Genomic DNA, 27,248 nt, shown 5'->3' with positions numbered 1-27,248 from the left:
AAAACAATACCAGCACCATATTTATGACTGCTGTAGAATATTATGTAAATCATTTATACTGAGTAACTCAGAATAACAATGTAAGCAGATTGATGCTGCAGTTGATTTCTACTGGTTGCATTAGTGGGGGTCCAGGTTTGCTTTAGGAAGGCTGGTGGGCTTTTTAGTGACATAGTGAAGACCAGAGCCCTGTACTCCCAAAGAACATCATATGCCTGTTCTCTGCACACGCAGGCTTCATGTTAATCCCCAGGCGTTGTTCGTAGTCCCATGACTTTTCAGAGCAATGCCCGCTGTAACTTCATGAGATGTTTTTAGAACAATTTTTGTTTGGCTCTATTTATGTCATGTAAATGCATCCCCAGAATGAGAGTACAGAAAAGTTGTTAAACGCAGCCTGCCTTTGAATGGAGTCTTAAATTCATTCTTTCTAGAGGGGAAATGTCTTTAAGTTGGAGTCAAAAGTTGCGATTTGGTTCTTGCAAAGTCGAGGGTTGTTCTCTGTGCTTTGCAAAATATTCCTGGGGAGTTGAAGCCAAAGTATTTTGCAGTAAATTGAGTAGCATCTTTGGATGGGCAGTGTGACCCTGCTGCTCAGGCTTGCAGTTCAATGCTGTAACTCACTAACTCTGTTGCCCAGAAGGAAATAAAGATAACCATGTTTGCGTTTAATAGTGAGTGAAGAACACAATTTTATACGTGTGTTTAATGTATTGAGGTAAAAAAGGAAAAGCTTAAAAACAACCCTCAAAATGCACCTTTTCATGTTAAGTGTTCAAAGCTGTGCCAGTGGCTTTAAATAGCCATCCTGTGTTCAGTCTGGTTAGTGACATCTCCTTTCTCCTTCTCATTTCACTTTTATCTGTTGTATTACTTTTCCATTTTGTTTATTGTTTGGGGCCTCTGATGACTATCATTGTACTTGAAACACAATACAAACTAAACAAAACACTTCACATATTATCAAGTTTGTTACTTAATTTGAACAGGGTGTTTCTGCTGTATAGTTCTAGCAGACTATTGGCAGTGGAGTTTATCAAAAGGCTATGTGTTTGAGTAGTTTTATATAGATGTAGTGGTAAAACAAACATATATGTTTAATATGCTCACACTCTGGACTCTCTTTGTCCAACATCTAGTCTCTTGATTATTTAGAACTTGATCATATTCTATAGAAACATAAAATTGCTGAACTAACTCAAACCAAGATACTAATTAACTCAGAAATCAGTTTTTTATGATGGTCAGGAGTCATTGCTTAGGAAGAAAATAATAGAAAGGAAGGCAGATACAGTGGTGCCCACTCTGATGGTGCTCTCACCATAAAGCACTCACTGGTTTATAGACATCCAGAGCTCCAGGCTGTGGATGGAACCAGGATATCTTATTGCCCTGACATATCCAGGATCTTATATACACATATATTTTTTGTAAAGCTTGTTACCTTCTTCAACAGGAAAGGGGAAGACACAAAATGAAACATGTAAGCCCCTGTGAACAAGCCAGTGCTAATATGTATACCTTGAAAATGGCTTATAATGGAAATAGTTACCAATAAAGATGTCAGCTGGGGGTAGAATTTTAATTTAAAGCAATACACAATGCAGATATAAGCCCAAGTTAAGAGGATGCTCTCTCCCGTTTAGCTGATCCTAGGGAAGGGCATACCTGGTGTGCTCGGAGCAGCTGCTTCTCTCCTGCGATTCGGGCTGGAGGGCTGTGCCAGCAGTGGTCCTCGGTGCTGCTCCCATGCAGTGAAGCTGCAGCGAGCTCTGGCCGCCGCAGAGTTTTTGAGCAATAAAAGCAGAACACCACTTGCCAGGGGACCAGAAGTGAAGTGTCAGTGGTCTTCCTCTCGGAAGATCACGAGTAGCCAGTGCATATTGGAAAAGGAAGTCAATTCTAAGCAGGCAAACTCATCTCTAACACCAGCTGAAGTGCTAAAATGTGTGGATGCTATGTGATTTCTCTCTGAAAAGTTGTGCAGGTCTCATGATGCAGCAGGCAGTTCAAGCTTCATAGCCATCGGTATGAAATTATTTAAAAAATGGTAATATGCAGAAAGGTGACAGAATCCAAGGGTGAGGAACTTTGGGGATGACTTTTTCATACTTTATATTTTGAAATTATGTCATTGTAGGATTGCCTAATGGCATGGCTGAACTTCTTGGTTAAAACTTGTTTAGAATTGTTGAACTATAACTAAGCACGTCAGTCACAATGCTGCCTCCAGTAAAAGACTGAAGTGTGCAGCTGTCCGTGAGTATGTGAAGTCCCATAAGAAGGAAGAAATGCAATGTTTTCAAGTGTAAGCTGGCATTCTGTGATGGGTTGAATGTTGCAGCACAAATTTTTTGCGTGCTTCAGAGAGAAGTAAGCAGTTGTCCAAGGCAGAGGATTAAGAGCTTAAAGGGTGGGTAGGACGACTCAGCTCTGTGTACAGTTTCACCCCATTGGAATGACTCTAGACAGCAGGGCAAACTGAAGGGTCGCTTTGTTATGCAAACATGGATATTTTTCTAAAATGCCAGCCAAATTTAATATTTAAGGACCTAAAGATACCACTGCTATTTCCAAAGGGTTAGAAAGCAAGCAGTGAGCGTGTTTGCCGGAAGACCCCTGCTGTATATCGTATGTTTGGTGGCTTAAGAAGAAACTGATAATGTATTTTACCTTTAGCCATACAAGTCTTCTCCCAAAATCCAAAATTCACTTCTGCTGGTCTAGCCATCGTTTTATGAAGAAAATAATTTGAACTTTTTGTCTGAGTTCAGTGCCTATGAGAGAAAACCTTTTTTATGGTCCTGCTGATGGACTTCTGTATCAGAACCGGAGAATACAGATTCGTAGACAGAGATGGGAGAAAACTGACAGTATCAGAGGATATCTGGTCACTGAAAGGGCTGCTGGTGGTGGTGGTGATTTGGTTCTTCATGTGTCTGATGTCAGAAGTGCAAGTTGGGGTGGCAGCTCTGATGCCTTTGCTAACAGGAATGGGGCTGACAGGTTCAGACTTGGTTTTTCTAAGTGAAGGATCTTACACCACCAAACCATTGCCATATATAAGCAATATCTCTGACTACTAATCTTCTTATAGGTCTGTGCCCCATTATCAAAAACTTCTAATGAAGCAGTCAGTGCTTCCAACCCTACTAAATGTGAAAACACATAGATTGTATTATATCTGTGGCCAAGCTCTGTGAATTAATAAAAGCAGGATGAATAAGGTAAATATTTTCATAGAATAATCCTGCTAGAAGACATGCTAATTACAAAAGTATCGCAGGACTTCTGAATTTTGTTTTTTACCCTATCAAAGCTGCCGGCAAACACTTTATGCCTAGTTTTGTTTTGCTGACAGATAGATGTCTATGGATCATTGTTGAATAGCCGCCTGAGGCCTTACAAGGATCTGTCTGAAACTTAGTTATCAGGTCTCTGGCCGCATTCAGATGGCGCTGCTGTCACTCACAATGCAAACATTTTGTGTGACAGGGTGGCACAGGGTCCACTGGGGAGAGCTGAGGAATGGGAGTGACGCACATTTGAGTAAGTCCAGTCACGGTTGCACTAGTTAAGCAATTATGATTGCTTAATTCATGACATTCTGGTGTGCATCAATACAGAGATACATTTTTAGAACTTTGGGGGTTTTAGTTTCCTTTTTTAAGATGCCTAGGAAGCCGCGCTGGTAGAAAGCCACAGTAAACGTTATTGCTAGAGAAACCTCGAAAGTAAAGGGCATAATAAACATAGCGACAAAAATCTTGCACGGTTAGCAGTCTGGAGCTGTCTGTAAGTACGTGTTCAAGTAACGTTTCTTCCACGATAACCCCATGGCATGGAGAGTTCTGGCTGGGCTGCTCAGTTACAATGTAATGCAAAGCTTCCTAAATGAAAAAAATATCACAAATGTTCACGAACTGTATGCTCCTTGCATTCTTGGGTCTGATCTGCTGTCCTGCCTCCACCTGGAAAACCAAGTTTCACATATAGTGTCCTGTAAAAAAAATGGGAGTCTCAGACTGCACAATAAAAATTTACATATGCGTCTGTCCTGATGTGGTTCTCTGAAATGACAGCAATAGATCAGGGCCTGAGACTTTTCCTACAAACTTTCTTGTACCTTTTTCTTTCAAGAAGAACTTTTAAGGACCAAAATTCCATGTCAAATTCAGACAATTTAAATATAGTTATCTGGTATGTGGAGACTAGGATATTGGTTTATAATTCATTTTTAGCCCTGGGAAAATATTTCACAAACAGTATCTTCAGAGAAGTGTTGTATATGTAAGTGCATGTATAAACCAGTGATAAAGGATTATCACAGATACATCCTGTCAAGATAAAGTAAACTTATTTGGGGGGCGATTTTACAGTGAAGTGTTGTATGTATTGCAGTTGTCGGGCTTCAGAGCAGAGACTCATTCTGGCTGGCCTGTGTGCTTGGGAGTGTGTGGCTGTATCTTCCCTTCCCAGTGCAGGATTTCATATGGATGCCCCACTGCTCCCTGGTGGGACCACACTTTCCAGAAACTGCTGGTTGCTTTATCTCTTTGGTCCCCTGGAAAGGGTATCTTTAGGCCATTCTTTGGAGGGCATCACCCTGGGTGCAGTTGCTTTGGATAATAGATTTTTTCGTATAAAAATCTTACTAGGGCACAGCAGTACTGTTTCTCCTAGGAGGAAATCCTATGTAAATGCAGCCTTTAGTTAAAAAATAAGTGGGTAGTGAGAAAGTGTAGTGTGTGTGCATGCGCATTCTGTAAGGAGAGTATGCAGCATGCTAGAAGAGGTGTAGGTGGCCATCTGGTCGTGTTTTCAGCATCACTAAGGTTCACCATTTGGTGCGCACTGTTGTGCGAGTGGAGAATCCTGGATCCTGTACACCTGGTCTGCAGTCTCCTCGCCTGTCCTTTGTGTCCCTGGTTAGGGACAAACAGGGATGTGTCCACTGAAGTAGCTCTTTGTGCTTTGCTGGAGTTGGGTAGGAAGTCCACCATCCACCTGGAAAAATGTTACAATTCTGAGAGGGGTTCAAGCTTTCTTGCTCTGCATATATACGATGAATCCTACAGAGTGAGTGTGTGTGTGTGTATGTATATTATGTATAGAAATACTCTGCTATACTGTATATTTAAAATATTTCTAGTAGTCGGGATATTTTAATTCAATCTTAGGAGGTGTGTGCTTGTTCTGTGATCTGCTTCTGATGGGATTTAGCTCAGCAAAGCATGTGGGGCACAGACTCAGCTGTCTGTTTATGGTAAGGAGGAGCTGGAGCACCGCTGAGAATGGAAGAACCTGGATGAAACTGGGCATCAGGGAGACTGGTGGAAACGTGTAGCCTGACTGTGGTTGAGTAGCCTTAAGTCTATCAGGCTCGTGAGCTTTGGTTCCAAACAGTGCAAGTGGTGACGGTTTCTGAGCAGTAGTGGGCAACGAAGACGGTAAGAGCCATCTTCATCTGTAGGACGGCGGTTATTCTGCAAATAGCCTATCTACTAGTAATGGGCTTGACTGTAGTTCCATCTGGTAAGGGATGTAATCATTCACAGTTTGACAGCAGAGTCTAGCATCTCTCTCCCAGCAGATGTAAAACCTGTTGTAATGGGTCTGCACGCCTTCTTGCAAGACAAAAGATGTTTTTGGGTAAATCAAGATAGGCTTTATAGTACACAGAAAAACTCAGCTCAAAAGCTTAATACTAGAGAAGGCTATAAGAAAGTAAAAATACAATAATACCCATCTGTCTTGCATGCTGAGCCCAGGGAACGTGCAGTAGCATGAGCCACCCTTGCGGCGGGGTGATGTGCACATGGAGGGGAGGGCACAAAGTGGGGGGGGAAGAAGTTACACCCTCATAAATAAATGATCTTGTTATTGGAAGATTTTGTGTAGCGATCTCCCTTAGTGGAAAAGACAAACTGTGTGTACCTGCTTGTTCCTATGGGTGTTGCAAAGGTGTTAAAAGGGGAATAGCTACAAAGCAGAGACCCGGGGTGGTGTGTGTGTGTATGAATTTAACACAGTAATTATCGAGCACAATTTAACAAGCCATAAAGCCTTCTGTGATTTACTATTACTTGCATCATAAAAGGGAGAGCAGAAGCACTCCGTCTTGGTTTTGTTTAACCATATAAGACCTAATAAGAGACTCTTTGGTTATTCAGGTCTGTGTGTACATAACTGATCTTGCAGTCTTAAATGTTGCCATTTCACAAAAGCAACCCAGTATGCTGTTCCATTTAATTTGGTGCTTACAAGAATTTAAACTATGCAACCCAGTCCCCAAAATGGTTCTCTTAATACACTTCTGTATGTGCATAGAACCCTAAAAGTACAAAATGGCAAATTTGATCCCAGAACTAGCCTTTGAGGTTGTGTATGAACACAGTTTTCTACAGAGCCGACTGGAAAACAGGGTTTATTCTGTGGTATTTAGCCATTTAAAATATTTTTATTTAAAGTAGGATAAATATCCAAAATACCCCGTCTTCCTTTCCAGAAATGATCCCCCTGAACAATGTAAGTAATTTTAGAATACTTGCATTAATCCAAATGTATAATCCAAACAGTACAATACTTACACTTCAACTTTTTCATTATGCATAAAATGGAATCTAAAACTAAACTAACAGTGTTAAACACCCCCCCCCCCCCCAAAACCCCCTTGTTTTGGTAGAAAACTTCATCAGAGGTGTTCTCATGCAGTATTTTATCTTGTTATTCGAATGCTGCATTTTCAGGATTTTCTTCTCAAACCATTTTTCTCCTATATTAAAAGGAAAGTCCTTATATGAGTAAGGCACTTGATGATGGACTATTGCCATCTTCTGTTTGTTCAATTGCACTACATTGCAGAAGATGCATATAAAAATTGATTGGTCAGAACACGCATCAGCTCCTTACAATCTGTGTTTTTTAAGTTGGCTGTTTATTTTTTGTATGAGCAGCTTTTACTCTAAACTGATGTAATCCACGGTGAAATACAGTACAAAATGACTCATGTAAACATTGTTCTGTTTACAGGATTAAATACAAACACATACTTGTAACCTTGAGTGCCCAAATATATCCTCCCTGCTGATTTCTGCAGTCACGCTGAGGATGTTTGGGGAGGTTGCAGAGCGAGAGGAGGTGTTGGGGCTGTGCAGGGCCACGCGTATGCCTGGAGCTGCCTGTGCTCAGCTCAGTGGGTGAACCCCATGCCCAGACTGTTCTTGAAAAGCTGTGAATTCAGGGTGATCTCTGCTGGCTGAAGGTGACTGAATTCACGCTCCTGGGGGATGGTTCCCTGCCCCTCTGCAAATCCTTCTCCCAGCCCCTGGGGAGCTCATCCTTAGGGAGCCTGCACTTGCCTTGTCCCTGCCTTCTCGTCTGGAGCCCCTGGCCGAGCCGCTCTGAGCTTCCCGGGGAGCGCGGGAGGCACCAGGGCACATTCCCGCGCCGTTCGGTGGGAGGTGGCCTCCTTTGTAGAGTGCAGCCGTTGAAGGAGGAGGAACTTGTCCTTCTGCCTCTGCCTTACCCTGAGAGGTCCCCACACCATGTCCCAGAGTGCAGGAGCTGCTGGAGCAGCCTTGGGCCCTGTGCCCTGTTGGCGTGGGTGCCCCGGGCCAGCTCGGCCGCCTGCCCTGCACTGCCAGGATTAGCTGGTGCAAAACCAGCTTGGGAATGTTAGTGCAAGCAGTGGTGACAAGTGGTTTAGATTTCTTCTGCCCTTGTTATAAACAAATCTGGAGTGCTCTTGACTGCTCACGTGGTGTGAAGCCTGCCAGAATCTCACTGAAACGATTTGAGGTGTCCCAGTCAATATTAGCTCTGGTGGGTACTTTCCAGGACTTGGTTTCTTCTTTTAAATAATGTAGCTGTTAGTCAACACTTTCTCATGCAGCAGCTGCTGTGTTGGTCTGTTGTTATTCCCTTCTTCTTGCCTTGATTTGGGTGCTCTCCTTTAATATTTCCTCTGCTCTGGTTGCATGTACCATAGTGTAAAATAATACCCTGAAGGTGTTATCTGAACTGCTCTCCTAACATGAATTTCACCTGCTTATCACACACAATAATTGTTTCCAAGAGTTGAAAGCAGCCAAAGTTTTTGAACAAAAAATTCTTAATGCTCTGAGTCTCATTCCTGTTGTCTTAAGCAAGCTGTATTGGGTTTGCATGGCAAGGTTTTGGTAGCAAGGGGGCTCCAGGGGTGGCTTCTGTGAGAAGCTGCTAGAAGCTTCCCCAACATCCGATAGAGCCAATGCCAGCCGACTCCAAGATGGACGCGCTGCTGGCCAAGGCCGAGCTCATCAGCAACAGTGGTAGTGCCTCTGTGATAACATACTTAAGAAGGGAAAAAAAAGTTGCTGGGGCACAGAAACTGCAGCTGGAGAGAGGAGCGAGAACATGTAAGAGAAACAACCCTGCAGACCCCCAGGTCAGTGCAGAAGGAGGGGGAGGAGGTGCTCCAGGCGCCGGAGCAGAGATTCCCCTGCAGCCCGTGGGGAAGACCACGGTGAGGCAGGCTGTCCCCCTGCAGCCCGGGGAGGTCCACGGTGGAGCAGATCTCCACCTGCAGCCCGGGGAGGACCCCACGCCGGAGCAGGGGGATGCCCGAAGGAGGCTGTGACCCCGTGGGAAGCCCGCGCTGGAGCAGGCTCCTGGCAGGACCTGTGGCCCTGTGGAGAGAGGAGCCCACGGTGGAGGTTGGTGGCAGGACTTGTGACCCTGCAGGGGACCCACGCTGGAGCAGTCTGTGCCTGAAGGACTGCAGCCTGGGGAAGGGACCCATGCTGGAGCAGTTCGTGAAGAACTGCAGCCCGTGGGAAGGAGCCACGTTGGAGAAGTTGGTGGAGGACTGTCTCCTGTGGGAAGGACCCCATGCTGGAGCAGGGGAGGAGTGAGGAGTCCTGCCCTGAGGAGGAAGGAGAGCAGCAGAGACAATGTGTGATGAACTAAACCCAACCCCCATTCCCTGTTCCCCTCTGCTGCTGGTGGGGAGGAGGTAGAGAATTTGGGAGTGAAGCTGTGCCTGGGAAGAAGGGAGGGGTGGGGGGAAGGTGTTTTTAAGATTTGGTTTTGTTTCTCATTACCCTACTTTGGTTTGATTAGCAATAAATTAAGTTAATTTTCCCCAAGTCGAGTCTGTTTTGCCAATGACGGTAATTGGTTGAATGATGTCTCCCTGTCCTTATCTCGATACACGAGCCCTTTCTTATATTTTCTCTTCTCTGTCCAGTTGAGAGAGGGAGTGAGTGAGCGGCTGCGTGGTGCTTAGTTGCTGGCTGGGGTTAAACCACCACACAGGCATAGAAAGTGGGAAGCTGAATTTTCAGCTTGATGTTGATTGCTTAGTCTTGTCACATGCGAGTCTGCCAAGGGACACTTTTTATTGTGTTCTCACTTAGAATGAGATTAATGGGAATTAAAAGCCATTTTAACAGTCTTTTTCTTTGGTTTGGTTTTTGTTTTTTTTTTTTTTTTTTTTGAGAAGAGACTTAAACTAGTGTTGTGTTTGAAATTTTTATGTTTGATGTTTTGAAAGGGCTGAGAAGCACTTCGGTAGGTTTGATCTGTGGACGAGGCGGTGCTGCCAGCACCACAAATGCCCAAGAGGAAAAGCCGAGATGCTGTCGGCCAGCAGCAAAGTGCTGTTTCCGCAGACGGAGCCCTGTGGCTGCCCTGTCCCAGCAGCCGCCCTGCCTGCGAGTGCACCGAGGGTCTCCTCAGGAGTGTGTGCCACCTCCTCCCCTCTCCTTCACCTGCTGCAAGTCCTTCGGTGGCCATCTGCCAGACCCCGGGGATGTTGACTCATCTCGTTGGATCCTGCTCCAAGGCTGGGGCTTGTCCATTGCAGCTGGAGCCTCCTGGAGCTGCAGGTTGCTTTCTGAGCTGAGGCATCCTTAGCTTCTGTTGGCCTTTAAAAAAACCAACTAAGACAACCCCCAAAACCCCTCTGAAGTGAACCTGATCTCTGTGTGGATTTAAGCTTTTGAATTTTGAGATGGATGTTAGTAAGCTGAAATGGAAAAGCTGTACATGTCTGCACATTCCTTAATGAACTTCCATGGTCAGATACTCAAAGATATGTTTTATTTACATCATATACAAATATTCTCACAAATTAGCAAAAGTCTCTGCGTGGGTGACTTCAGACATCAGTGTATTCATGGTATATGCGCACTTCTGATCTTCTTACGCTCTGAAGTGATCTAATACTCTCACTCCTGGTTCGCATATTTGATTTTCTGAACAGCCTTCGTGAGAATGATCTACACATGAAAAAGTAAATTATTGGATCCAGACAGACATTGCATGCAGATAAGAACAGTGTCATCTCCTTACAATAATATAAGATTTTATGTGCAGAGTCGTCTAAAATTTTATCTAGATGGCTAAAAGTAAAGGGTATTCTGCACAAATGATATGGCAGAAAGCAAGTGAAAAATACAGCCACAACAACCCTTATACTTTGATTATGCTTTCGCTTTCTGCTTGATGAGCTAATAAATTGTTTGCTCGATTTATAAATGTACCTGGATATCGCAATATAACACCCTATCAGTACTATCAGCACCACTACAAACATGCAGGTGTTGATGTAGATGACAGCTGTGTGCCACTTGACTCCCAAGGGAGACTTCAGCTTTATGCAGTCGTCTATGTTTTTCTTTGTCGGGTAGCCGTTTGTAAGAATCAGGTTTGGTAAAGCTAGGAAAGCCATTACAACCCAAACGCAGGCAGATAAGATCTTGGTGAAGGTGATGCTGTACATCCTGGAGTCTCCAAAAGGTTTCACTACTTTCAGGTAGCGGTCGATGCTGATGAGTCCGAGGAACACAATCGTGGTGTACATGTTTGCGTAGAACAGAACCGTGGTGTATCGGCACAGGAAAGAGTTGAAGTGCCACGGTCCCAGCTGCGAGTCCTGGATTATCTTGAACGGGAACGTTAGTGTCATGAGAAGGTCTGCAACCACGATGTTTTTGAGGTAAAATATAAAACTCGTTTTATTTCTGATGTGGAAAAAAATCCACACTGCTAGGCCATTCAGCAAGATGCTTGCTAGGAAAATGATGAGGTAAAGCACAGGCAAGACGATGGTGGTGAATTCGTTGTGTGTGGAGTTCCCCAGTAAGCCTGCTGTGGCGTTGGGCGAGGTACTGTTGTCTTGGCTCAGACGATCATCTGTGGGAATGAGGGAGAACAACAAGTTTAAAGTACGTTTCTAGCGTTTTACAAATGGGGCCGTTTTAGAAGTGTCCTCTAGAAAACGTCCTATCTCTGGGCAAGTCTGGAGGCTGCTCGGGGAAAACCCGGGTTTAAAACGATGCTGCTAAGTATTGCACGTGTCAAAATAAACGCGCCTGTGGCTTGCTAACCTCTGAGCGTGACGTCTGCGCTTTCTGCCGAAAGACAAAGGTGCTCCTGCAAATGGTCTGACGGGAAGAAAACGCAGGATGCGAGCGCGCGTACGCTCCCGAGGTTCCCGCACGGCTGACGTGCAGCTCCCCGGCGGCCCTCGCCGCCGCCCTGCTGGTGAGGAGAGCGGCAAGCCCGGCGTGGCGGACGCGGGGTGGACGCGGCGTGGCGGACGCGGCGTGGCGGGGTGGACGCGGCGTGGCGGCGGGCCATGGCGCAGCCCTTCTGTCGCTGAAGGCGCTTTGAGTTTGGGCGGTCGGGAGGAGCCGTCAGGCCAGGCCCGAGGCCCGAGGCCCGGGTCGGGCGCCGCGCGGTGTGTGCGGGGCCGTTCCCTGCCGCCCGGTGTCGCGGCCGTGCCGGCGGCGTCCTCCCTCGCGGCGGCACGGGGCGGTCGCCTGCCGGACCTGCTCCGCAGACGTGGCGGGTACGCCTGCTCCTGGGGGGCTCCGGTTGGCGCCGGCTGCCGGGGCAGCGGTGAGGCGGCGGGAGCGGCAGGGTGGGTTTGTGCAAGGAATCGTTTTTGCGGTGTCTGAAGAAGGTAAATAGCCTGGAAATTCTCCGCAGAGAGAACCGGTGAGTCGGGTTAGTGAAAGGCGAGAAGGATCTGAGTTCCCGGAAGCCACCCGCCATCCAAGCGGAGCTGGGCGCTCCCCACGTTGCAGGCCGAGGTCTGCACTGCCCGTCGCCGCTCTTGTGCGGGGGAGCGGGCAAAGGCATGTTGGGAACAAACTTTTAACCAAAACTACAGGGTGTCGGCGCTTGGCTATCTGGACAGAATGCAACTTGTGAGCTGGGGTGGTCTGTTTATCAAGAGATAGGACTCTGGAGAGACTCTCTGGGCCTATTAAAACCCTAATTTAAAACTTAGCTTAGTTATATGTATTCTCTGGGGATTTTAAGATGTCATGTGTAAATGTTTGTGAAAAAACTTCAGACTTATAAATTCTCTTATAAAACTATAGCACATTTTATTTCATATTGTTTATACTCTGAACTTGGCTGGTGTGGTAAACCCGGACTGACACCCACGGGTGCAGCACTTAGCCTTTTCTGAAATGACTTACTTCTTTAAAATGTTGGTAGGAACTGATAGTAATACAATAAACACTTCTCAATCGCTTAAATCTCCAACATTATTTTACCTGGCAGTTTTCCATAGGACAAATTGTACCCCATCATTTGCGCTGCTGTAGGTTTTCAGCTGAAATGCTTTTCAGGAGTCCCACTGGCAGCCGTAGATCCAGGATGTGGCATGGGCTGTGCCAGCATTACATTCTGGGGAAAATAAACTGGAATTAAAACCAAAGCAAAACAGAAGACCCCACCCTCCTCCTGCCAGCATGGAGAGGAGCTTTGTGCAATGAGCATCCTCCAGAATTCCCAATGGAAGGGCTGAGGTGTGCTGGTGTCTGATCTCTGGATACTGCTCAGCTGTTCTGCTATCGAGGTCTTCATTGCCACATCTTCATTTAACAGCTGGGCATCTGCTGCATTGTTGCAGGCAATCCTGCCATGTTAGTTTCTGTAAGCCTATCAGTTTCACTGTTAAGACTACTTCCCTTTCTCCACCTCACTAACAGAGCTGTGCTGGAGCCTTATTGCTGTAATATTTAGCAACGTTATTCTAGTTTCCAGCCTGAATGTCTCTGTGGCCACTTTCTGTCTCGTATATTCTTATACCAGTGCCTTTCATTTGAAGAACCTGTCTCCATCTCTGATACTTAGCCCTCTGCGTGTTTCTTACTCTACTGAAACTTCACTTACTGTGATGAAGCAAGCCCAAACCCTTCTCATATTTCTGTAGGACTTGAAGATACCAGCCCTTCTCTGTATCTGCTCCAGTTAAGATAATCTTCCTTGAATCCCATTGACAAATACTGTGCACTGTTTTACAAATGAGGCTTAAGAAAAGCTTGCGGTGGTTGGGTTCTTTGTCACCACTAAAACACCTCATCTAACATTTTCTGGGATCTCACTTCCTCAGTTCCTCCTTACATCTGCACCAGGTAGGTAGCAAATGGCTGTACTGGGATCAGCTCTGACACACTTTCTGTCCCCTCGGTGCTTCACAGGGATCGGTGCCAGTGTGTAGCCAGCTTGCTTATTGTCCTTAGCTGCATGATCCTGTGGTTTTTTTGTGCCAGCAAACTTCAGTTCAAGTTCGTTAACTTCTGTAAAAATATGTTGGATTTCAACTTTTCAAACTTGTCTTCCTTATTTTGATTTCTTTCAAAAAATTTGGACCAAACCTTTGCAAAAACCTGGGCTGTGACTAGTGAGCCTCTAACAGCCTGGCCAAGAATGTTCTTTTCTTAAATTGGTACTGCTTTTGATAGTCTCCAGGCAGGTATTTCTACACCACCCTTCTCAGCTTTAAAAACAGGTTAGCGTTCAAGTATTTGCAAACATACCACCCCAGTTACTGCAGTAGGAGAAGTTTGTCTCCTAACTGCCAGAAAATGCTGGTTTAATGGCTTCATGCCTTTGTTATGATCTGCCACTACAGCTGGTTTCCTATTCCTTGGTAAAGGCCCTTGAGCTTATTCCCGACATCTCTTGCTTGTACGTCGTCTTTGTTTATTTTCAATCTTGGACATTTCAGTGATGGATGCCTGAGAGTGGAATTTTTTTTAAAGTTTATAATTTCTCACTTCTTGAAGTAAAAAAGTTTCATATGTAATTATGAGAGGTGTGTGTATAACTTTACCCCAATTTGCTGGGTACATTATAGAAATTTTAAGTTCCTGTTCCTTTCTCATGGTTTTGAATGAAGTGCTTCAGAAGCCAGCCTACAGGCTATACTGAAGAGCTGCAGAATCTAATTTATGCTCTGATGGCATTGTTCCAAGTAATTTTGACAATACCGATTTGTAAGACTACGTTCCAGATTGTTGCTTTACTCTTGCAGTATGCAAATGCATTAATTTTTCCATGCTTCACTTTCTGTTTACAAGTTTTGATAGGAAAACTAGCAAAATAGTTCAGATTTCAGCAATTACACTAGACCTGACTGCCTCTCTTATGGGAATGAATAGATGATAAAATTACTGAAGCCCTTTTGCAGATCTAAACTTGTTTTATGTGATTATCACTGTCTTACAAACTGCATTGAATTGTCACTAGATGGCAGTAAAGGAAATCATTACATTTTAAAGTGTCAGTAGAAATTTTAATTCTGATGTTTTAAGCTTTTTATTGGTTTAGCTTCTTGTCTGGCATTGTTTGCTCTGATAATAACTGGGGTCCCCAATGAGATTCTCAGGGCTATTTTAGATATTTTGTTTTCCCTTGGTCTGAGAAGCAGTAACCTATTGCTTTTTTGCTGTTGTTTATAAATTACAGCTATCCTTTTTTACCCAGGAGGCACTGAGATCAAAAGAATATGTGATTTTATGAAAAGATGCATATCTATCTTCATATGCAAATAAGATGCTTATTTCCCTGCTTTTCAGAGTTCCTTTTAAGTCTGCATGATTCCTGGTCCTGGTCCCGGTCCCTGGAAAGCTCCCTGCTCTCAGGCTCTTCAGGCAAGTGCTCTCCCAGGTCCTCAGTCCAGAGAAGTTCATAAAGCATCAGTTGTGTTGCCTGAGATTTGAGGCTGTGTTCCCATGCTGTAACCCTGGGAAATACGGCAGCGTTCGATGGAGCTGGGGTTTAAATCTGTGCTAAATGGACTTCTCATGTACTGTCAGTTACTCTAGGTCCCAAAGGGATTTGGTCTAAATCCTGTCAAAAAAGGCTTCTTCCTTTTTCCACCTCTGCATCTGTCCTTTTAGGTGGATGTTGTCACTAAGAGACCATAAAAATCTAACAGCAGGTAGTATCTGTGAATGCCTCTTCAGGTACAAACAGCCCCTACACTCTCCAAAGGTTCTCTCTCTTGTTTTACATCAGAAAACTGGCGGATGTTTTCTGACACTGGTGAGAAAGCTCCCTTGCTGCAGGGGATCTCTGCCCAGCTGTCTTCTGGTCTCTTCTTTTGGCTTGTACTGTTGGCGTTCCCATCTGCATCCTGTGCTTTACTGTCAGCAGAGACGGGCCATCCACAACATCCTTAAGACTCTCAAGCCCCTATTCAGTGTGGATCAAAATTCAGTTTCCTTCCTCCTTGTGGGTGGTATTTTGTTTCTTGGGTACTGTTACATGAATCCACTGGGCTCTTAGTCTGACTCTTGGCATTTAGCCCGTCATTTTATAGCTGAAAACTACTGCAGAGGATGAACTGCAATCACTTGGACCAGAAATGGCTGGTCACTGTCACAGAAGGCTCTGCCTGGGCAGGCATGTTTCTTAGCACCCAGGCAATGTGTTACAGTCCCCAGTCTCTGATGGACTCACCAGTGCCTGTTGGGGTTTGATAGTGTCAGCGCTGCTCCCGTGCTTGCCCTGCAACTCGTCTGCTCAGGTGCAGGTCTGCTTATCTCCCTGGTCTATGCAAAACCTGTGCTTGCTGAAGCAGCCTGGCTGCTCGGTTGCTGGGCTCTGTTGTCCCTTATGGATGCAGCATGGGAAGGCGCTGCGTGGGTGACAGGAGCAGCAGCATCCCATCTCTTACGCTTTTCAAGTCAGCGCTGCTTGCTTTTAGCGAATCCCGTACGGGCTTGCTGATTCCTGCCCAGAGTACTGATCATGGGGGATGCCTGCCACATGCATCTTCTGGGCCAGTGAAGATGTGACCATGCTCTAATTGCCCAGGGAAATCCAGGTCACCTGGAAGCCATACTGGGAGCTTGCTGCTTGTTCCTGCAGACCAATAAGGATCAAGCCTCTGAATGGATATCTCTACGTCATCTTATTCCTGATGGTTTTCATGTTAAAACATGTTCCAAAAAATCCCGACAAAGTATGGGTTGGAAAAAGAAAGCAGCAAACTCTTCACAAATGTTAACCATGACAGCTAAACTACATTAGCAGTGTTCTGTATCCTGCCTTGCTGGCACAGCTGAGCTCAGCAGAGAGGCTTTGGTGCATGCATGGGGTGGAGGTTAGAGACAACACCTACTGACGGCTGCCCTAATTATGTGCTAAAGACTTTCCCTTATGCTGCTGTAGTTTGAAGCTTTAAAGTCTTAAACAGGTTTGTGCAGAGCAGCAGAGAAGTGCAGCCACGATGGCCCCTGCTGCACGGAGCTGGTCGTGTCACAAAATTTTGGGATACGCAGAGATGATCCTGCCTTAGGCTCACCAGTCCAAAGGTGTTTCCATAGTTTCGTGCCTAAGTCTTACCAGGCTAAGGGGTACTGTGGTAGACAGAGCACTTGGAGTAGCGTGGCTTCATTATTTACATGGTAGGGTGGGTGAGCAAGGCTCATTGGAGTCAAATCTGGTGTATCCCTGTACTCCAGAAGCTTCATTTTTTTCTGATAAAGACCGCTACATTGCAGACTCTAGGAGTAGGAAGAAAGTTATCACATGTGGAGAATTCACCCTTTTCCATGTGTTCTTTTGGAATGGGAGATGAAGACTGCCTTCTCTTTAAAGAGTATTTTAAGTTATTTTATAATTGTTCACTGACTATGGACTCTTGATAGTGGCTTTTTTACTTGTTTGAATATGGTATTTCTGTGCTGGGCAGGGTTGGTTTTCTGCTCCTTGTCCAATTCTCCAGACACTTTTCTTCTGACCAATTTCATCCTAACCAGCTGTCTCATTCTTCCATATAAATATATTCTGCTTGGATGGTTTTGAAGATGCACTAGAAGCTGCTCCTTTATTCAAGTAGCTTTTAAAACCATTCCCCTAAAGGCTGTCAACTGCATTAAATATAAGTACATACTGTTTCACAGATGAGGTAATCTTTTACTGCTAACGTTGATAGACTGGTTTATATGCATGACTGATAAAACCTCAGATGAGAAATAATAGGCTGCATGGCAGACTTCAGTGTCATATGGGTAGGGAATGACTGTATAGTTTTTCTAATGACTAAGGCTTTAAGTTGCCTCACTGTTTAAAGAGATTCTATATCCTCAACTCTAATTGCTCTTTTTTGATCTTATTTACAACTTTTTAAAAATGAGAAATTTCTCTTTGTGAACTAGACTAGATATTCTAGGTCATAGGGCTGCAGAGTTTTAAGTGATTTTTTTTTTTTTTTTTTTGGGCACATAACTTTTTGATGTGTGGCTTCTTGCCAATCTGCATTCATCACCATAAAGTTTGGTAAATGACACAGTTAATGTAAACAATAGAAATGTGAGGCAGTTTATTAAATTTGCTATTGGCTGGCTGCAATTATGTTCTTTTCTGTTGCCCATCAGAACCAAATCACTGAGTTAATTGTAAAGATTTAGGGGAAAAAAGCATCGGTGAAGGCTGCAGGGTAAGTGTACGTGTGCATAAAGCTTCTGCAAGCAGACAAGTGGAGCCTGTGTCCCTGCTTTCTTCTTTATTTCAGTCCACTCCTATACTGCATCACCTGAGCAAGCCTTAATGTTCAGTTTTTCCCCTCTTGCATCTATTTATCTTCCTTAGCGCTTTTCCTTGTTCACTAAAAGAGAGCCCAATCCCAATAACCAGGACATTACCACCTTTTCCTTCCTTGGAAGCCTCTGTTAAAAACTGTCCATCTCCCTTTTGGTAAAAGTGTATGTTAATGTACTCTTAATGCATAGTGGAATAACTTGATGTTCCTGTTGGAATTTGTACCTACAGCAAGTGAGTATGCACCACTTACTCTCTTGTGCTTTGCACACTTTCTTTTTTTTTTTTGCATTTTTCTAGCTGTCACATCCCCGTCCTTGGAACTGTGCTTCTGTGCCAGCTGTGCCAAGAGATGCCATGCTGTCGGCAGCAGCACAAGTGGTGACAAGAACTAGCCTAACGCCAGGGTTCGTGTTAGTCTGAGACTCCTGTGCACTGCAGGACCGCAGCCACTTGTGTTCAGATGTAATCATATACCAAGTATAGTGTCTTTTGTCTGCAGAGGGGCTAGGAGAGCTGAGGTGGTTCAGCCTGGGCCAGAGGAGGCTCAGGAGCTCCTACAGTCTGCATGGCTACCTGGCGGGAGGGAGCCCGGCTCTTTCTTCTCAGTGGAGCCCACTAATCCAGACAGGAGGTGGTGGGCACAAACTGGGACTCAGGAAATTAGATCTGAGCACAAGAAGATGCTTTTTTACTGTGCAAGTGGTCAAACACGGGTGCAGGTTGCTCGTGGAGGCTGTGGATCTCCATCCCGGGAGACACCAGCCCTGCAGCCTGGTGTTGCTGGCCCTGCCTGTGGTGGGATGGGGAGCTCCTGGGGTGCCGCTGCCTCAGCCGTGCTCTGCTGCAGTGGCAGAGTCCCGAATGCCCGCTCCCGTGTGCCTGCCGAAGGCTGGCTGAGCTAAATGGTGGCGTCCACCACCCTGCATGTCCGACTTAGCCAGCTGGCACATGTTGGCTGCTTCAAACTGGGAACTGCTTCAACGTGGGCTGGCTGGGGAGAGGGTGAAAATAGCCCTCCGTGGGGCTTTGTGCCCTCGGCTCCTGGTGCCTGCCTTCCTAGGAGTGTGGTGGTGGAGGGGCACACAGACAGTATGTGCTAGTTCCCTGTAACGCAGTAACGCTGCCATGCTTAACTGACTGAATTGCAGAGAGGCTGAAAAATAACTACTAGGGTATAACTGTCTTCAGCTGTGGCTTACAGTGCTTGTCTACTTACATCCAGAAACAGGAACCACTGCCTCTGCTCAGAAAGCTTCTCGTCTGCTTCAGTATCTAGTACAAAACCCCCTTTTTGGTTTTCAGGTTCCTCCTTGAACTTCCCCCTCAATTCCAGCCTAACTTTTCTGTCACACATCTCTGAACAGCACAGCGTCCTGTGCTGCGGTGCAACTTGCGTCCATCTGCCTTCAGCTGGTAGAGCAGCTTCTCTTCTCTCCAGGATCCTATCCTGTCCCTGCCCTATCCTATCCATTTGTCTTCAGTAGAAGACACGTGATGCCAGTGGTTAGGGAGCCTACCTCCACGTGCAAACATCTGCCGAACACTGAGCTGCCCTCTGTGTCGGTACGCATGTGGGAGAAGCAGTCCCTCCACATCCACATTGAGACACGCTTCCTTCCCCACAGTCACTTTGCCCAAGAGGTGTCTCAGAAAAATTATCTGTACACCATTCTTGTAACCTACAGAGCTTCCCGCATGCAGTCGCTTGCTGAAATTTGGGGTTTAGTCTTTCCTGGTCCTTTGTATATGACAGCTAAAAGTACTATGTATATTTTCAGTGCCCATGGTAGATGTACCTTGCATCTGAGTAACCAGCTAAATGTGCTCATTTATGCTTTCTACATCAGTCTCTACCCATGCTTTACTGTAGGTATTGCCTGAAATCTCACATTCAGTTTGCACCTGTAACTCAGTTGTTTTACACTTGCAGGACATCCTGAACTGGGTGTTGCAGAATGCTGCAGTAAGCATTAAATAATACTGTTTAATATGCAAAAGTCTCAATTTTGGGGGAATAGGCCCTTAGGATAACATGTTCACTTAACAAAAATAGAATTATTTGGACATATCTAATTTTCTCAAAGTGACTTTTGGAATATTTATCCAAATGTAACCATTAATTTTTTTCTCATTTCAAGTGAATGATTATGAACCCTTATTTTCCCCTATGTGGGATAGCTCTGACATGAGAGCTTTTTGGGATGCTGCCTGAACTGTCAAGTTCTTTTTTTTTTTTTTTTTTTTTTTTCCTGTCTGTTGAACTGTTCCTTATTAAAAGTTCATGGATTAGTATTACTTACTTTGAATCAGATTTTCTATGCAGAGGTTACAAAATCTAGTAAATGTTGTTAATCATTACTGTAAGACTGTTTATTTTTTAAACTTATTTGCAGAACCTAAAGATGCATGAATTCTCCTTCCTCTTGAATATGCATCATAGTTCCTAAGTGATGTTGAAGAAATGCTTTCCAGTCCTTTCTTACATTAATGACAAGCATGTGCATTTTTCATGACCCAAAAGCAGAAACTACTGTCACACATTTATTGTGGGTCCTGGTCTTGTGTATTGTGCTTTGCTCTTTGCAGGCTGACTGCAGCAATTGGCTGTATGCAGGCTGGTCTTTTCTGTAGAAGAGGCCAGCGCTTTGACTGTCATTTCTAAAGCAGTGTAGTATGAAGTGTAGTGCTAAAGTACATCTCCTGTAGGCTGCAGTTGCTTTTACATGAAGAGTTAGGAAAGAACTGCCAACAGAAATAGTATCCTATTGGGCAGCAGGTAAATGGCTGTTGGTGGAAGAGGAGCTATGTGTTGCAATTGCTTGCCTTTTTTTTTTTTTCTTAAAAAAAAAAGAAAAAGACAAGAGCACACTGCAATGGTTGGCAGAGTTGGGATAATTAATGTTTTCTCAGTATGCCGGCCTCTAATTAGATGGGAGGAAAGGATTAACTCTGGAATGCTTCTTTCTAGAAGATGCTGCTGATGGTTGTTTCTGGTTGCACAAAACCTACTGATAGTGGAAGCTGTATTGTAACCCTAGAGTTGCTTCCTTTGAACCCCCATTAAGAACATGCCATGCAAGTTGCAACTTCCACGCGCAGCGCTCTCAGCAAGCTCAGGTGTAGGTGGCAGTCCCGAAGTGCTGAGCAGTGTGGTCCTGGCCTCTCCCCTGGCACCACTGCCCGCTGTCCAGTTAGCCTCCTCCTGCAGCCTTTTCAATTCCTTCCTGACACTGTCTTTTGCAGTTGCTCATCAGCTCCAGCTCTCTGCCCAGAGCACCATCAGCTGCAGCTGGCTGACCAGGACCGTGTCTGGTCAGGCAGTGAGTATCTCCAAGGATGGAGACTCCACAGCCTCTCTGGGAAAGCCGTTCCAGGGCTTGATCACCCTCACAGTTATTAAAAAAACCACAAACTAAAACCAAAACATCACCACTAACAAAACCCCCTATGTTCAGGTGGAGCCTCCTGTGTGTCACTTTGTGCCCACTGCCTCCTGTCCTGGCACTGGGCACCACTGACAGGAGCCCGGCTCTGTCCTCTTTGCATCTTCCCTGCAGGTATTTGTACACATTGATAAGATCCTCCTGAGCCGCCTCTCTCCAGACTGAACAGTCCCAGCTCTCTCAGCCCCTCCAGTACATCAGGTGCTCCAGTACGTTAGTTGCCTTTGCGGCCCTGTGCTGGCCTCCAGTATGTCCCTGTCTCTCTTGTACTGGAGAGCCCAGAGCTGGACCCAGCACTGCAGGCATGTCCTCGCAGTGCTGAGCCGGGAGGAACGATCACCTCCCTTGACCTGCTGCCAATGTTTTGCCTAATGCAGCCTGGGAGGCTGTTGGCCTGCTTTGCTGCAAGGGCAGGCTGCTGGCTCACGTTCAACTTGTCCACCAGGTCTTTCCCTGCGGAGCTGCTTTCCAGCCGGTGCCCCAGCATGTCCTGGTGCAGGGGGCTGTTCCTCCCCAGGGGCAGGACTTTGCACTTCTGCTTGCTGGACTGCATGAGGTTCCCGTCGGCCCATTTCTCCAGCCTGTCGCGGACCCTCTGGATGGCAGCACAACCCCCTGGGCTATCAGCCGCTTCTCCCAGTTTGGTGTCATTTGCAAACTTTGTCCTGTTTCCATCCCGCTGGATTACAGCTCTTTTGCTGCTTGGAAGACACAGTTTTTATCTCTCACTAGGTCACATTTCTAGTCTTCCCTTCCAAGGGGGCGACCAGAAGCAGGTTCACGTTTGCACGTATTTCTCCAGAATAACTCAAACTTTTCCCTCTTTTAATGTCTTCACAAGCTGCGCTCCCAGCCTTTCCGTTCCGGTTCTGCTTGTGTTTTTGTGGGCTCTGTTTTTGGTACAACGGGCAGCATGGAAATCTTGGGCAAATAATCACCCTTCAATTCCACAGGCTGTTCCTTAATTATCCAGTGTGCTTTATTATCCTGAAGTCATAGTCTTTTAAATTTAAAATTTTATGGACACAATAGTTTGGGCAAAAAGCAAAAACTGGTTATTAAGTTTCAGCATGTGGTGCTTGGGTGGTCTTGAGCTCCTTCCAGAGGAGCTGGCTTCTGTACAGGCGAGCAGGCAGCTGGCTGCTCTGCTCAGGGCTGCTGCGGAGCGCAGTGCCACGCTGCCGCTCCCCGGGTTGCTCTGCGGCGCACAGAGCTCCTGCGGGGCCTCCGCTCTGCAGCGTGCCTGCAAGGCGAAGACTCTCTTGGGTGTCAGGCTAGATTTGTTGGAGCTCTTTCCTGAAAATATTAGCTTTTAGGTTTGATTATTGGTGTTATGCCATGAGGAACATTAAGTTAAAAAGCTCATAATGAAACTAAAAACAGTCAAGGTGTTGCCTGGGTCACAAAGAAAAAAAGTGAAGGTATGTGATTGATCGCATTACACCTTCATCCATTGTAGCTCTGGCTATTGTGCATCTGTCGTGTCTCGCAAATGCTACGGGGGATACTGTGAAAAAATGTCTTGTGGGGAAAAAAGAATTATTATTGGTACATGCATGTAGGCAGTGCCATTTAAACTTTTAAGTAATTCCAGTCTCACTTTTAGGTGTTTTACTTTGCATTGAAACAATTTCTATTGATTTTTTTATATGCAATTCTAATTCATATTGCAAAAGGACAAAAAAATCCTCATCCGCTGTTGTCAGCTGGGGTTTTTTTGTGCTTCAGTATGTATTGCTGTGACACAATTGACCGCATTAGCTACTTGCAGCAACCCCGCTATTTCAAAGAAGAAGGAAAAGGACATGGGGATTTTGGGGTATGACTGGGAGAAGTTCAGCCTGGTGCAACCCTGACTTTTCATGAGCAGCCTGGGAGTTCCCACTCTGTCTGCTGTTTGCAGAAACGGACAGACTGCAAATCCTGGGCAGGGTTTCAGGGTGCTGGCTGTGGAGAGCTGCTGCTCTTCCTCTGACCCAACTGCTTTGCCAGCTCTTGGCTTTTCCTTGTGTAGCTGCAGAAGCTGCTGGTGAGGTGAAGGTGATACGAGCCCTATTTATACTACTCATCATCAGTTGTTACTTTGATATATCACTGATGTTTTCCCGAGGGAAAACAAGAAGTAGTGGTTACTGTAGTATCTCATGTGAGGTTCAGTGTTGGTCAGATGTGGAAACCTACTTTTGTTTATCGTGGGTGCAAATTTTTTTTTTTTTTAAGATGGTATGGTAATTTTTTGTGTTGGGAAGGGTAAAGACAGCTGAAACATAGGAATTAATACCACTGACTTCCTCTAGTGCTTTCTTAGCAGCACTTGGGTTAGTCTCTCTTGCAGCCTGGTTTCCTACAGAGCCCCGATAGCTGACAGCAGTATGGTGGATCTGTAGCTCTTGGTTTATGTCATGTGCATTTTCACTTAGTTCCAAACTTTTAATAAATATTGCACACTTCAAGTTTAATGCTACAATCTTGCTGTGGATGTCTTGACTGGCTTTTCCTAGCGCTCACTTGGTCAAAGAGGAGGTCTTTCTGAACTTTGTGGTGCGAAAGTGAGCAAGGGACTTGCCATTAAAAGAGGAGAAGGAGCTTCCCCCTTCCTGGATATATCTCATCTAGGGCTACATGCGGCGAGTGGAGTAGGCTTCCTGGTGGAGAGGGAGCATCTAGTCTCCGAAGGGCTGCTTCAGTGTCGGACCAACTCTGCACTGTGACTTGCTGCCTCCCTTCCAGTGCTCGTTCCCTGTCTGGCCGCCCTGCCCAGGTGTCTTCCCAGCTCGGCCGTGCTCCCGGGATCCGTGTGGCCACGCGGCTCCCGACGCCCCAGTGCCCCGGGAGCTCTGGTGCTCCAGCACCGCGCCGGGTGCGTGCTAGCGCACGACGGGCTGTGGGGTGCAGGTGCTGGGCGAGCTGGTCTCCCCGCTCCCTCCCTGCCCCGGGGGGGCCCTGGCAGCGAGGGAGGGAGCTGAGGGTGAGACAGCAGGGCTGAGCTGGGAAAGGCAACCCTCTGTGGGGAGGGAGGGAGGAGGAACCGGCGGCTGGTGCTGCTGAAAATTTACTTTTTTTTTCTCACGTGTCCTGATGCAAACAAACGCTTTCTGTTTCTGAGGTCCCTGCACATACTTCGGCCTTTCTTGCCTCCTCTGCTCCCCTGCTCTCCTCTCCCTCCTGCAAGAGCTGACCCGTGTCCTCTGTTCCGGAGGGGTTGTCCCCAGGTGCTGCCAGTTCCCCCTCCCCATAGAGAGTGGGGAGGGAGGAGAAGGTCTGTCTTGTGCGGGAGAGCCGGCTGCCTACCCAAAGAGTAAGGTGCCCGCCGGAGCAAGCTCGTAACCAGAGAAATGCTGGTCGCTTTCATGTGATCCGGGGCCTGTGCTTCTGGGAGTAAATCAGTGACATCAGCTGAATGCTTGCCTGAGTTTCCTGGTTTCCCTTTTTAAAAGAAGATTGCAGAATCTTCTTTAAAAAGATGGAAAAAACTGTGAAACACCACCAGAGTTTCCAGACCAAGCATATGTAATGAGAAAGCAGATGTCTACAGTCTCTATAATGCACAAACGGCAAGTCATTTTTTAACGTAGGAAAACTTTAATTGCACTGCTACTTTCAGTTCTTTGTAACTACGAATAACCTTTTCAATCTAAAATACTCATTAAATGACATAGGTTTTTGAAAGTGCCTTATATATTTCCCAAACTTTGAGACTAATCAGACATATAGCTTGTAAGTTGCTTTGAGACTAATCAAACATATAGCTTGTAAGTTGCTTGTTCGGAGCTATGTGGTTTTTCCAGTGAACCTGACAAGTTTTAACATGATCTGACTGAAGTATGAAGGAAGAGAACCTTTATTCTGTATAATATAATTAAGAGAATTCAAGTATGCTTGCCTTTACTGAAAGAGGTGAAAAGGAATACAGTACAAACCTTTTATATCAAACTCAGATGTTATAGTTACTGAATCTTACTTTATATGAATTAAGCTCTGCCAGGAAGTAAGTTATTGAAACCATGAACCCTCCTGCACTTCGATTCATGTCTTAGAAGGAATCATTAGTAGAAAACCATTTTTTTGCTATTGGCAAAAAGATAACAAGTAACGTTTAATGAATGAATAAAAGGTTAGTAAAGTCGCACTGTTTTGAGGACTTTTCACACTTTTAATTGATCTGATACTCAGTTTATGGTTCCAAGTCTGGTTTTTAGCAACTGTATCTTAATTCCTGTCTTCTTTTCACTTGAGGGTGATTAAGAGCAAGAAGATTCACAGAACGACTTATCAAACGCCTTTCAGATGGTCAAAGATCACTTACCTGTCACCGTGGTCGCCTTCCGCTTGTCTCTGAGCTGCATCTCGAAAGTGCCTTAGACTCCTCCAAAATGCATCTTGAAACTACAGTAGGCATGAGAGTATTTCTTGCGATAAGGTAGTTAAATAAACCATATCTGGAAGTAAGCTTTTTTGCTTCCGATGGCTTTTTTTGCGATACCTGATCAGAGAGTCAAAATTCCCCTGGCCAGGAGCAACTGGAGCAACTGGCTTTCTCATTCCTGGGAATGACTCACATGCCAGGGTAGGTGAGCGGTGCGCTCCCGCTCACTTCCTGGCTCCGGAGCAGCTCAGGCGCCCAGGACGCAGACAGTGATTCACCTGAGAGGTGGGTTAGTGCCTGTTAAAGGCAGCAGCCTTCGTGCGGGGAGACGTTGCAAACAGTCTGAAGTCGTGTTTTACAGCAACCTGTGCAACCGTGCCTGTGCCTTTCGGATAATATGGTTTTGTCTTCAGGGTGAATGTGAATTTAGTGTGATACTGAAAAACCTTGTGCTGGCTAGATGCAAATATCTGCTAATTGAGATTATCTTGTCAATTATTAATTTGACTATACTTAGACATCTTTTAATGTTGTGCTTTGAACAGATCCTCTCTTCTAAATAGCCTGTAGGATGAAAGCAAAATGTTAAGTCTGTAACTAAATATTTCAGCTAAAATGACTAGACTGTTTACTGCATACTTTTTACTGTTATGATGTTCTTTAAGACTCTGACTGTGAGCCCACTGACTCTTGCAGTCCTGCTGTCAGTGTTCCTGGGTGTACACACATTTAGAGCAAGACAATTTAGTGCCTTAAGAGCATTGAAATAATCGTGGGAGTAGTTAGGACAAAATTTTGCTTCGTGTCCATAGATGATAAAGTGGTTAATTTCCCATTTCTGCCACTTTCTTAAAAAAAAAAAGCAAATATATATCTCCCTCATTCAATCTTCAGGAGAAAAAGAAAAATAATCTTAGTGCTACGAGAGCAATGGCTGCCAAGTCACTTTTCTTGGACTGCTCTGTCTGTTTTGCCTGGACTTCTCCATACGCATTTTTTTCTTTTTTCCTCAAATCTGAGGGACTGAATCCCCAGCCCCCCCTCTTCTGAGACTGGACAGCCTTTTGCATAGGTGCCCTTGACAGCTGCATGGAACCCTGTGAGGAGGCAGACCAGGAGCAGGACCTACCAGCTGCCTCCCCATAGTGGTGAACAGCTTCCTCTGGCTCTGTGTCCAGGGGGGGCCCTGTGCTAATTTCCACATTTCTGCTAGTGGGCAGACTGTAAAATTCCCACTTGCCTCAGGACCTCTCCCTTGAATCCGGTACAGTCCCTGATTGTAGGAGACTTCTGACTCGGCTCATCTTTGAAGACCAGGTTTTGCAAGGCAAAACAGATAATGCCATTGAAGCCAGCAGGAACATGTGTTACACTTCTGTCGTATGTTTTCAGCTTTATTACAACAAGCTGCCAAACTGATCTCAGAAACTGGATATTCTGACATTAAGTGATGGTTCCTGTTGCATGCACATGCTGGAGTGCACACGTCGCATCACCTGAGGATGGAGGCTTTTTCTGCAGTTAGGGACAGGAGACTTGACGAAGTCTCTGCCTCTCTCAGACCTTGCACATGGCTACGTAGGACAGCACGTGCCAGCTAC

At 45.5% G+C, this 27,248-nt stretch overlaps 2 protein-coding genes across 3 annotated transcripts in view; one reads left to right on the top strand and one right to left on the bottom strand.

Annotated features, from left to right (window-relative positions):
* MED12L (mediator complex subunit 12L) overlaps nucleotides 1–27,248 on the top strand; it is a 155,850-nt gene that overhangs the window by 65,694 nt on the left and 62,908 nt on the right. The window lies entirely within an intron of this gene.
* On the bottom strand, nucleotides 10,132–25,837 carry GPR87 (G protein-coupled receptor 87). Its single transcript, XM_052803039.1, has 3 exons — nucleotides 25,588–25,837; nucleotides 12,555–12,687; nucleotides 10,132–11,178 (listed from the first exon to the last, which is right to left on the bottom strand). Exons 2-3 carry the CDS (start codon nucleotides 12,589–12,591, stop codon nucleotides 10,142–10,144), a joined length of 1,074 nt encoding a protein of 357 aa, XP_052658999.1. The 5' UTR covers nucleotides 12,592–12,687; nucleotides 25,588–25,837; the 3' UTR covers nucleotides 10,132–10,141.

Source organism: Harpia harpyja, chromosome 12 (assembly GCF_026419915.1).
Source record: "Harpia harpyja isolate bHarHar1 chromosome 12, bHarHar1 primary haplotype, whole genome shotgun sequence".
Lineage (NCBI taxonomy): Eukaryota > Metazoa > Chordata > Aves > Accipitriformes > Accipitridae > Harpia > Harpia harpyja.
This window is presented reverse-complemented; position numbering and strand designations above follow the sequence as displayed.